Source organism: Arvicanthis niloticus, chromosome 10, assembly GCF_011762505.2.
Source record: "Arvicanthis niloticus isolate mArvNil1 chromosome 10, mArvNil1.pat.X, whole genome shotgun sequence".
In the NCBI taxonomy this organism is placed as follows: Eukaryota; Metazoa; Chordata; class Mammalia; order Rodentia; family Muridae; genus Arvicanthis; species Arvicanthis niloticus.
Window position 1 is genome coordinate 9,283,469 of NC_047667.1, and position 12,067 is coordinate 9,295,535.

At 51.6% G+C, this 12,067-nt stretch overlaps 1 protein-coding gene and 1 non-coding gene across 2 annotated transcripts; both read left to right on the forward strand.

Moving 5' to 3' along the window:
• Window positions 1-5,511: 5,511 nt before the first annotated feature.
• On the forward strand, window positions 5,512-7,890 carry Tmem185b (transmembrane protein 185B). The gene has a single exon (XM_034513624.2). It carries the CDS (start codon window positions 6,160-6,162, stop codon window positions 7,210-7,212), a length of 1,053 nt encoding a protein of 350 aa, XP_034369515.1. The 5' UTR covers window positions 5,512-6,159; the 3' UTR covers window positions 7,213-7,890.
• Window positions 7,891-9,263: 1,373 nt separating this feature from the next.
• Window positions 9,264-9,370, forward strand: LOC117716698 (U6 spliceosomal RNA). Its single transcript, XR_004607796.1, has one exon. It is a non-coding gene; the product is annotated as a U6 spliceosomal RNA (small nuclear RNA).
• Window positions 9,371-12,067: the final 2,697 nt, after the last annotated feature.

A 12,067-nucleotide genomic window follows, 5' to 3' on the forward strand; every position in this document is an offset into this window, starting at 1 on the left:
AGTCACCAAGTAATGTTGTAATGTTTTCTGAAACTTAAGTCCACAACTCGAACAGCAGTCTTAAAAGTTAAACGTGAACACAATGTGCTAACGTGTGCTTCGATGCTGCCGACCAACAGGGTGAAATCAATCTGCTTTCCACAATTAAGCCATCATGTCTCTCTAAGAGCAGAAAACTTTGTAATGTAGAATGGTAAAACCTTGCAGTTCAAAACACACAACAATCTCAGATCTGAGTCCAGGGTTTCAGGCAGCACTTGTGGTGCTGTGTGGCCTGGTGCATGCACCGAGGGAAACCTTTATGTTTCCTGTTCCAAGGCTGTAGTGGAGTCACAGGCTGCAACAGGGGTTGTGGAGGAGGAGAGAGGCGACACCACCAGAAACACTTGGCATTCCTTACCTGTTTGACTTCAAAGTTCAAAAAACTTTTTGTTTCTACCAAATTCTTTTTGCAGCTCCCACATTCAGTGCCATGGACACATGGTGTCACAACCCATAGCCTAAGGCTGGGAACTCAGAGATCCTGCTCTGACTGCTCCGGTTCACCCCTGCATTGGCACTTTTACCCTTGGGGAACCTCCACTCAGATTAAACAAGCACCCATGTCTTCACTGAGAAGGGTAATTCCAAGGGAAGCATAGCTGGACATTTTAGAGCCAGTGAGATGGCTCAGTGAGCGAGGCCTGGATTCCACAGTTGACAAAACTGAACCCTGCAAGTTGTCCTCTAGCCTCCACACACCTTCTCCATGACACATATGCCTGATTCACTCACGCAACAATAAAAACTGAGGAGTAAGGTGCGGGCGGGCGGGGATGGAACACCCTGGCATGAAGTGGCCACTGTCATCCTGCTGTGGCTCCTAAAAGCTGTTTCCACCTGTAGGATTTCGTCACGTATAGGCCACGGGGTGGAGGGTGGATGTAAGACCCATCACCATGTGTTACTGCGAAACACAGCTTTCACCTTGAGGGGGAGAAGAGTCGGTTGGCTCCTGAGCCCATGAGTGCCGAGGCCCTGTGACACAGACTCCGGTTGCTCCGCTGTGGAAGTGGTCACATGAGGTTGTATCAGTTACAGAATGAAGAAATCAAACCATTTCTCAAATACAGAGGTTACAGCAAGGGCTTTAGAGGCTCTCAGTGACATTCTTGGCTTCTGGGTTGTAAAGGATTTTGACAGTCAGGTTACATGTAGGACTGTGCAACGAGTCAATCTCCAAGAGACAGAGAAATAGTTCAGCTCTGTTGTCTGCAACACTCTGACTCTGTCATCAGCGAGTTCAGTCACTGGCCTTGTGGATTCCTTGGCAGGTGTGGCTCTTCCTTCTCAGGGGAAATTCCACTCATGTGTCACATATTGTGAAATAAGGAAAATAGTCCAGACACAGAGAAAGCTGGACAGGCGTGACAGCCCCTACCATCCAGTCCTTAGGAAGCAGACAAGGGATCTTCTGGGCATGCTGGTTGACACATGGTATGAATTTCAGGTCTCCATAGGCACCTGTACACACACACACACACACACACACACACACACACACACACACACACACACACGTCCCAATGTATGGGAGACTGATTTTGTGTATATGTGTCTGCCCAGGCTAGATCATTTAATAATGGTCTATGAGAGAAGCAGGGGCCAAGAAATGTATTACCTGGACTACAGCTTGCCCTGAGCCAGCCTTCATGGTTTGTCTGCATTGGAAAAGCCTCAAGCAAACTCTGCCTGTGAGTTTAACTTCAAGTTGGCTCAAGTGGGGTTGGCTGTCCCTTGGTTGGAAGACTGCTTGCCTGAGCACACACAAGCCCTGATTCTACCACATGCTTTGAATAAACTGAGTGGAGTACCTCTTAGCCCAGAGGTGGGAGGATCAGAAGTTCAAGGTCATCCTGGGCTACACACTTAGCTCTAGGCCAACCTGGGATGCAGAGGATCCTGTCTCTGGTAGGATACTCAGAACAGTCGGAGTAAACATACTCCCTCCACTGTCTGCAGCAAAGCACAGAGAGGTGGAACAGAAATAAGTAAGAACGGGAGAAGCAATGTGATGGTCGTCTCCCCTTCAAAAGGGGACGACATGGACAGGACAGCACAGTCAACGCCCATGGTGGTTTTCTGTGGGTAGCAAGGCCACAAACCTCGTCCTTCCTCAAGCACTCTGAACTTCCTGGATTCTTCTGGAGTGATGATTCATTAGTGAACACATAAAAGAGAACCGAGAGATGGCTCCGTGGGTAAAGGATGTACTGCCTAAGCCTGAGCGTGGATCCTCAGAACCCATGCAAAGCAGGACATGCAAAGCAGGACAGTAGCACGCATCTGGAATCCATGACTCCTACGGTGAGAGAAGGTAGAGACAGGAGACCCCAGAAGCTCCAGGGCGACCTAGCCTAGTGTAGCCAACAAGACACCTTCCCTAAACCAAGGTGGAGGGTGAGGACAGACCCTGAGGTTGTCCTCTGATCTCCACACACATGCTGTGGCACATGTGCACTGGCAAACACAAAGGAAACAGGGAAAACAATACAGAGTGCTGTGTGCTGGGAGCGTGGTCAGGGAGGGCTTCTCGGAGGAGGTGACATACACTAGAACTGTGAAGGGGACAGCACGGAAGCCATGGGAGGAGCTCCATGCTGCATCCTGTGTCTAGGACAGGGCTGGGTCACAGGGCAGATGCTTGGACTGCAATTGTCTAGTTAATACACAAGCTAAGGAATGAATGCACACAGGGAAAGCTGCTAGGGCCTGAGACTAAGTTTCAAAGGTCCTGTCTGATGAATCCTGGCTCTCTGGGGGCTGTAATCTCTTGAGTCTGTGCCTTGGAACATATCAGGTGCTACGGGAACAACAGGAAAGAGCTGAGGAAACCCACCATCTAGGGTTGAGCAGAGCCTTTCAAGTCAGCTGCAGGTGACAGCATGCTCTGAAATGCTGTGTCCAGCAAGCACCTGTTCTGAGTGACCCCCAGAGATGCAGCCTTACCACTTGTGTGTGGCCACCCTGCTGCGCAGTCCGGGAGGGGGGGGGGCGGCCACAGCCACCTGGCCTCACTAGTGCTTCTCAGCGTTTCCTCACAGGCCTGCGTGGCCATGAGGCTGGTAGATGACAAGGTCACAGCAGCAGGATTTCTGGAAGCCCTAGGACATCGTCTCCTGTCCTTGTGGGAGGGCACATCTAATTGATGTAGGGACAGCCTGTGACAGTGGTCACTACTGCTGGGAACCCAGCACCAGGTTCTCACACGGCTCCCTTTGTCCTCACTTTGAGTGGGTTATCTTTCTGTCACAGATAGGGCAGGACAGCCTTGGTAACTTGCGACAGCACGGGGCCTCCTCCACCTCCACAGTATGTGGAAGAAGTGTGGGAGCTGGCCCTGCTGGTGTAGGCAGAGATGAGACAGGGACAGGGGCTGATAGAACGAACCAGGTGGACCATGGCTTCTCTGTGACACAGTAGCTATGACTCAACTCTATGGATGTGAAAAGGAACTCCCTAGGTTTGCAGTATTAACTCAGAACACGTTCAGCAAGGGCCAGAGGCCTTGGGAAGATCCAGACTTGAGCCAAAGGCTGGACACATGGCCAGGTGTCACCTGGGATGGGGGCTGGGAAGAGGGCTCCCTGCTTAAAGTGCTTGTCCTGTGGAGTCGGAGGACCTGAGGGCAAATCCCAAGCAGCCGTGTAAGAAGCTGGACATGGCTTCCTGTAACTCCTGTGCTGGAGGACAGGGGTGGGGTAGATACGGATGCTGGGGTTTGTTGGCCAACCTATGCCCAGATTCAGGGAGAGACTGTGCTCCCAGGGAATAAGGTGGAGATTGGCAGAACAGGACACATGATACTCTCTGTCCCCTGCAAACACACATCCTCTCCCCTAACACAGCAGGTCGGCAGGTGACTAGGTGAGTTCAGGAGAAACTGAGTTAGACCAAGGGCTCCGACTGCAGCTGCCCAACATGGGTGGTGGGGGGAGGAGGACACTAGGTCAGGCCGTATCTCAGGGGCCCCAACCTTTACAATACACTACTTCCCGTCCTCTGGACAAAGCCATGGACCCTCAGAAAAGGGAGGCCCATGTTGGTAGCTGGGGGCCCTACACCCCAGTCCAGGACCAGAGCAATTTTAATCTTTAGTTCGTATGCTAGCCTCGGGGTAGCTGTGCTGGGAGGAATGGCTCAGTGGATTACTTTATCCACTTGCCTGTTTGCCCTGCAGTTTGAGGACCAGAGTTTGGTCCTCAGCTACAGTATAGAACCTATAGAAAGCTGGACAGGCGTGATAGCTCAGGGATCCCCTGGGCAAACTGGTTGATACCTGATGTAAATTTCAAACTTCTATGCGCACCTACACACACACACACACACACACACACACACACTCCCACACACATTTGAACGTGCAAACACATGCACACCACACACATAAAAGGACCCGTTTTCTGTGGCAGCATTCTTTTTGAAAGGTAGGAGTACCAAAAAAAGCCAAGAAACTAAACAAGACTACGGCGCACGCCCAGTACAGGCCATCACTCCAATGGGTTCTGTAGAAACGGGGCGTGGGCGCTAGTTCACCTGTTGCAGCTTCTGGGCTTTGGAGAGATCTCTGGCCCCCTGGCACTGGTCACCAGCAAACCTTATGCAATTCCTTGGTGCCCATCATGCACGTGGAAAGCCTGGGGCTGAGCGGTGGTCCCCACTTTTCTCTAGGAGGGCTGAGAGCAGAAGCAATAGCGGTCTGTGAAGGATCTCTGCCCCTCCCCTGGGAGCCCTATCCTAACTACAGAGGTTGGCAGCTATATGTTCCCACCCGATTTCCTCTAATGACCAAAGACTTTCACATCAGTGCACTATCCCACTTCAGGCCCCGGGCTGAAAAGCAAGGACTAACAACCAGGACTCTGCTGAGCAAGGGTCAGAGGGGAAGGGAGAAAAGAATCCTCTAGTTTTGCCTGGCAAGTCAGAAAAAAAAAAATACTACTCTAAACCTGAGGCCCACTGAAGCTTATCAGGGAGGGGTGGGGTGGGATGGATTTGCTTCCTTTCTCAGCCGGTGGGTGGCAAAGCCTGCCGTACAACCAAAATTTCTAGACCCTTGCACCTTTTCCTAACATAGTTCTCAAAGAATCAAACTCACAGGGCCAGATAAATGAAAATAAGACTCAAAGTTAGGAGCCCTAAATCCAAATCCTAATTCTGCCGCTAACCAGGCCTTCTCCAGGCCTAGTTTCTTCACCTGCTCCCTTAGGGAGCTGCTTCTGGCCTGGTGGGGCACCCTCCCAGGTACCCCTCCACTTCTCGGGTGACACAGGCAGAAGAGCATTGGTAAGCGCCTAGGCGCTCCGCACCACCTTTTATTAGGGGCAGCCTGAGAATCGCCAGTCGCTCGCTGGAGTTTTGCCCTGGGCACAGCCCTAATCCGTTGACTGCCTGCACCCCGAACTTCCGCGCCGAACCCAGGGTCAAAACCACTGCTCCTCGCGCGCCCGTCCATCGGTGCCGGGCAGTCACAGTTACCGGCGCTCTCTCAGACTCCCTCGCCCGGCAGCCACCCGCCTTTGCCCGTGCACACCCAGGCTCCAGGACCTGACAACGCGCTGCTCTTGGTCTCCCCGCTCGGGGCGACCCCAAACCCAGCGCCCGCTCCCCGCCTCTGCAGCGACAGGCTCGCCCTGCCTTCCGCCTAGCTCCGCTCCCTCCGCTCTCCGACCCCGCCCCGGGCCCCGCCCCGGGCCCCGCCCCGGGCCCCGCCCCCGAGCCTGCCGGGAGGATGTGAGCTCATTCCCTCCTCCAGGTTCCGGCTCCTCCAGGAAGCCTCCTCCGGAGGTCTCGGTCAGCTCACAGCCGGCAGCCCGCGGATCGCGGAGTCCGCAGCGCTCCAGGTCCTACCTGACACCGCAACACAACGCGGAGTCAGCCTCGTGGGTGCGGAATGAAGGCAGGCGGCGTGGGCACCCACCCAAGCCTGAGCTACTCGGCCGGGGCAGTGTCCCCGGCGTAGGCGCCGTACCGTTCCCGGCCAGCGCACGCTGTGCCCTCAGCTCGCTTCCGGCCGGGCCACGTGATTGCGCGCACGTGTTCCGGCCCCTCGGAGCTGCGGTCTGCAGCCTCCTCCGTGCAGCGGGCGGATGCCCATCTAGAGACAGTGCGGCCTTCGCCATGAACCCCAGGGGCCTGTTCCAGGACTTCAACCCCAGTAAGTTCCTCATTTATGCCTGCTTGCTCCTCTTCTCCGTGCTGCTGCCCCTGCGCCTGGACGGCGTCATCCAGTGGAGCTACTGGGCGGTCTTCGCCCCCATCTGGCTGTGGAAGCTCCTGGTCATCGTGGGTGCCTCGGTGGGTGCGGGCGTGTGGGCCCGCAACCCTCGCTACCGTACGGAGGGGGAAGCCTGCGTGGAGTTCAAAGCCATGCTGATCGCCGTGGGCATCCACCTGCTGCTGCTCATGTTTGAGATACTAGTCTGCGACAGGGTGGAGAGGGGCACCCACTTTTGGCTGCTGGTCTTCATGCCACTCTTCTTCGTTTCCCCTGTGTCCGTGGCCGCCTGCGTCTGGGGCTTCCGACATGACAGGTCCTTGGAACTGGAGATCCTGTGCTCTGTGAACATCCTGCAGTTCATCTTCATCGCCCTGAGGCTGGACAGGATTATCCACTGGCCGTGGCTGGTGGTGTTCGTGCCGCTGTGGATCCTTATGTCGTTCCTCTGCCTAGTGGTTCTCTATTACATCGTGTGGTCCCTCCTGTTCCTGCGGTCCCTGGATGTGGTTGCGGAGCAGCGAAGAACACATGTGACCATGGCCATCAGCTGGATCACGATTGTCGTGCCCCTGCTCACCTTTGAGGTCCTGCTAGTTCACAGACTGGATGACCACAATATGTTCTCTTACGTTTCCATCTTCATCCCACTCTGGCTGTCGTTACTGACTTTGATGGCAACAACGTTCAGGCGGAAAGGGGGCAATCATTGGTGGTTTGGCATTCGAAGGGATTTCTGTCAGTTTCTACTTGAAGTGTTCCCGTTTTTAAGAGAATATGGGAATATCTCTTATGATCTCCACCACGAAGACAGTGAAGACACTGAAGACGTATCGATGTCAGAAGCTCCAAAAATTGCTCCTATGTTTGGAAAGAAGGCTCGGGTAGTTATAACACAGAGCCCTGGGAAATACATTCCTCCACCTCCCAAGTTAAACATTGATATGCCAGACTAAACTCACAGGCTGGGCCTTTAAGTGAATTAGGAACTGTATACCTAACCGAATTCCACTTTGCTTTTTTCCTGTGTTCATCCAGCCCTGGAATTGGAAACAGGCCCTCCTCATTTTACACCCACTGTGAGACTTCCGGAAGCCTCTTGCAGTGGTCATCGTGTACTGAGGGCAGAAGAAAGAGGCTGTAGGACTGTGGGGTGTGTGTACATAACATGCAAGAGAACTCGCTTCCCAGGTCCCCGTCTTAGGAGCTAGCCAAAGGTGGTCAATCGAGTTGTTTCTAGGCCTTCAAAAGACCTGAAAACTACATAGCTGTTTGTTTTAAAGTGCTACTTATGCCTACCAAAAGTATTGTTTAAAAAGTATTTTTATATACTGCTAGTCTAAAGTTGTATTTTAGATTGTGCCCATTGTGATGTAATGGCAAATATACCAAATTCTCCTCCCCTCCCACTGTTCCCAAAACCTCATAGTTGGTGTTTCTAGTGCTCCTACTGTTCAAATAGTTGTTTTCTTTGGGCTTCGCTGACACAGGTCTTTAGTATTCTAATAGATGAATTTTCTAATGGATTGAATCTGCATATAGTAGTATTTATATGAATGTTTTAGCAGTGTTATCTGTGTTGAATTGTAGTTCTTGGCAGTAATGTATTATGTTAAAGTATTTTTTTAAGTTTCTGTGTGAAGATACGTATTTATTTCAAGTGTCCTTAGAGACTGAATGGGATGCTAACGTGTCCCTAACCCGGGATCCTGTCAGAGTTCTAGGAATGCAGGTCTGGTGTGGTAGATAACAAGAGCGCTAAAGATTTTTAAAGTTTGTGATCTTGCCCTCAGAGAAAAGGGACACCACCACTCAGAGAATAAGTGACATGTTCCAGTATGGTGCCAGGCCACTGCCGGTTAACTCCTTAGCTTCTTCCTCACCGGTGGTCTCATCTCTTAAGGAACAACCAAAATACGCAACACACAGTTTGGCCATTTCTAAGGTCTGTCATAATGTAAAACATTACTGTTGGGATGCTGAGCATGACCAATAGGGTGAGGTCTTGTAAGGACCAACATTCTTGGTCCATCAGTAACAAGGAACAGACGTTAGGTTTTAGATGAGTACAGTGTTTCTTCAGGAGCTGGAGTCACCCCAGGAAATCAAAACCAGAGGACAAAGCCAGACCTCCTCAGAATAAGGTTCTGACTGGGAAGAAGAAGCTAAAGTAACACAGAGTGCTCATCACCAAAGAAGACTGGGGTGGGGGTGGTTATTAGCTTTCTAAGGATCACCTACACCGGGTTCCATGTGAATAACTGCCCCTTTGCTCTGGGTATGACACGGTCCTGTCCCATTGGAAGGAAAAGAAAACCTGGTGCCGGAGAGACAGGAAAGTGTGTGGTATGTAAGCATGTCCTGTGTTCACTCCCTCAGCATCCAGCCCCAGCAGGAGAGAGGGCAGGGACAGCTGGATCCCCAAGGCTTTTAGCTAGCCATTCTAAATCATAGAATGCTCTCTAGGTCGTGAGAGACCCAGCCTCAGAATGGTGGAGTTTCCACATGGTGGCTCCGTAGGTGAACATGGCTGCCACTAAGTCTGATGACATAAGTTGGAGCTCTGGGATTCACATGATGAAAGAAAACCCACTCTCAAGTTGTCCTCTGGCTATCACACACAAAAATTCTAACATCAAGTAGCCTGGAAGATGGTTCAGTGGTTCGGAGCACTGGCTGTTCTCCCAGAGGGCCCACAGTTTGATTCCCAGCACCCACATGGTGGCTCACAGCTGTGACTCTGAGGGGACCCGATGCCCTCTTCTGGTCTGTTGCAGGCAGCAGGCACACGAGTGATGCACAGACAAACGTGTAAGAAAAGCACCCACACACACGAAGTTAGTTTTCTTTAAAAGATGGAGAACAAGAAAGGACGCCACCTGATGTCCACCTCTGGTTTATGCATGTATATGCACAAACAAGTTCTAGAAGATCCATCTCCCTCTTCTGCAGTCTGCAGGCACATATGTGGTACGCAGACATATTTGCAGGCAAAATACCCATATGCATGCTCGCTTTGGCAGCACATATACCAAAATTGGGATGATACACAGAAGATTAGCCTGGCCCCTGCACAAGGATGATATGCAAATCGGTGAAGCATTCTATATTTTAAAAAAATACCCATATGTGCAAAATAATTTTTAAAAATATTTAGGGATGGAAGAGCAGGTGTTTCTGAAGCAACTGAAGGGTTGGTTGGTTAGGAGGGTCTGTAGCGCTCAGTCGTATCTTCCCAGCAACGGGAGTAGTGTTGGAGAGCCACTATCAGACGCACGCTGCGGACATCCCTAAATCCCTGACCCCAGTCAGGTCTCGGTTACATCCAGATTTAGGTGAGTGTCAGTGAAGGACTGCGGTCAGCTGTTCAGTTTGTGAAGCTGAGGAGACAGGGCTGTGCCGTGGTGTGATGGCCACACAGCACAGTGACGACTCGCTTCCGTGCAGGGTGGGTTTGTCATAGCTTCTGCAAAGGGATGTGTCTTCTCCACAGCTTCCAAGGTCTTAGTGGCTGGGCTGGGTGACTGGCTCAGTAAGTGCGTGGCTGTGTGAGCATGAGGACCGCAGAACCCCACAAAAGCCAGCTGTAGTGGCATGAGCTTACACTCCCAGTGCAGGGAAGGCAGAGGTGAGGATGCCCTGGGCTTGGGAGCCAGATAGCCAAACTGTTTAAGTGCCAATGGGAGACTGTCTAAAACAAAACAAAAAAACCCTAGGCTCAAAATAACATTTTTTAAGGCCCAGCAAAATGGTTCAGGAAAAAGCACTGCACAAGGCCAATGAGCTATGCTGGATCCCTGGATCTCATGGTGGAAAGAATTAGTATAGACCTGAAATTCTTCACCTTTCACAAGAATGCTGTAGTGTACATGCATGCGTGCACTCAAACAGTAGTATAAACAGACATAACTACAGACTCCTCCCTGAAGGTGCAAGTTAGCTGAGGAATGTGCTCAGGACTGGGATCTATGCCAGATCTCCTTGATCCGTCCTGTTTGGGATGCCAGGCTGAAGGAGTGGCAATCTTGGACTTCGCCCTTTATGGCAGAAGTAAGGAGGCCAAGCCAAAGTCTGCAAGCACAAACAGTTGCTGCTCACAGGTGACAGATGTCCAGTCCACTCAATTCCAGTGGCCCAAGCACATGGTCAAGCCTGTCAGAGGAGGTAGCATGTGTCCGAGGGACTATAAGGCAGTCTACACAGGTAGCTGTCAGTCCATGAACTGTTAGTGTTATAGGTGGTTCTAAAGAAACCAAAAGTTGTAGATTTTTACAAAAGTTCTGTAGTTTTCAAAAGCTGTCACCATTGGGAGGAACCCGCTGCCATCCGACGAGAGATGGGAAGGTCCTATCCAGATCCTTTGTGAACAGTGGAGAGAATCCTCAGCAGTCGTTCAGGACAGCACTATGAGGACCAATCTCAACTCTCCTCAGGCAGAGACAAGATCAATTTAAGGCCAGCCTTGGATGAGATCTTGTCTCTGAAACAAAAATCAGAATAAGAATATTTTTTAAAACTACTGGAGTGGTGTAAAGTCCTGCACTAGCCTTTACTGAGGATCTGAGGTCAAGCTCCAGAGACCGTGTAAAAATGCTGAGCGCCGTGGTGACCTTGTAACTCTAGGTGTGGGGAGGGTCCTTGGGGCTTGCTTGCCAACAGCATGGCTCAAGTGGCAAGCTCCAAAGCAATATGAGACCCTGTCTTGAAGGATGACAAGGAGGGAATCCTCCAACTTCCACGGTGTATGCATGCACTCGCATTAGTTGAGGGGCCTTGCTGGAGGGTTACTTTGGAAGAGTCAGGATAGTACAGGGAGGCCAGCCTGGTAGAGGGTACTAGGAAATGTGCAAACCCAGAGAGGACAGTGGCCTGGTCAGCAGCCACCACCTGGCCACCTCCAGGGCTCAGGGTTAGAACAGGAAGCTGCTGGGAGACAGGTAGTTCACAAGGTAGTAGGCAGCAGGAAGTACATACTGGGACCCTGGAAGCCACAAATGGAAATAAGTCAAGGGCTAAGTACCTCAGGGAACCAGGAGGTAAGGTTGCCACTGCAACCACTGCCACTGGCAACATAACTCTACCACCAAAAGGGACTAATAGTGTCACCCCTGCTGCCACAGAAATTCCTCAGCCACCTGTGAAAGTGAAAGTCTTCTCTGAGATGGACACATTCCATCCAGCAGGGAAGCAGGAATGTAAATAATTCAAAATAGCTTCAGGAAGTCCCTGAAACTGACCGGACTCACTAGGCCCCTCCCTGCCAGAGTAAGCACTGGGCATAGAGCTCCCAAGAAGACTCAGAAAAGTTGCACTGCAAAGAAGCTGCCTAGAAGCAGCAGAAACCAACCAGGCTGCCTGGAAGAGGTTCAGACCAGCTGAGGCATCTGGAAAGGACGGTCTCCAGCCTGCTGAGCTGCCCGCAGGCTGAGCAGTGGCTCCAGGTTCCCAGCTTTGTGAGCTGTCACCCATGCTCAGGTGGGCCTCGGTGATACTGCTCTCTCTGAGTCATCTTTACTCCTATAAGAAACTCTACTAAAACTTATTGGTTCACCGAGTGGGGCTTTGGTGGTATTGATGCTTTGGTCTGGTCTGGGTTCCCTAACTGGAGCGAATAGACTTGTGTGTTGTGTCTCCCCGGGAAAAGTTTTGTCATACAACTACCTGCTAGAGACTTGGGGCAGGGGGGAGGGGAAGGAGGAGGAGGGAAAAGAGGGGGAAGAAGGGGAGGGGGCGGAGGGGGAAGGGGAGGATAGGCTTGTGTTAGCCTTGGGTGTAGGTTCTCCCTGCAGCTGGAAAAGTGAGGTCATGTGG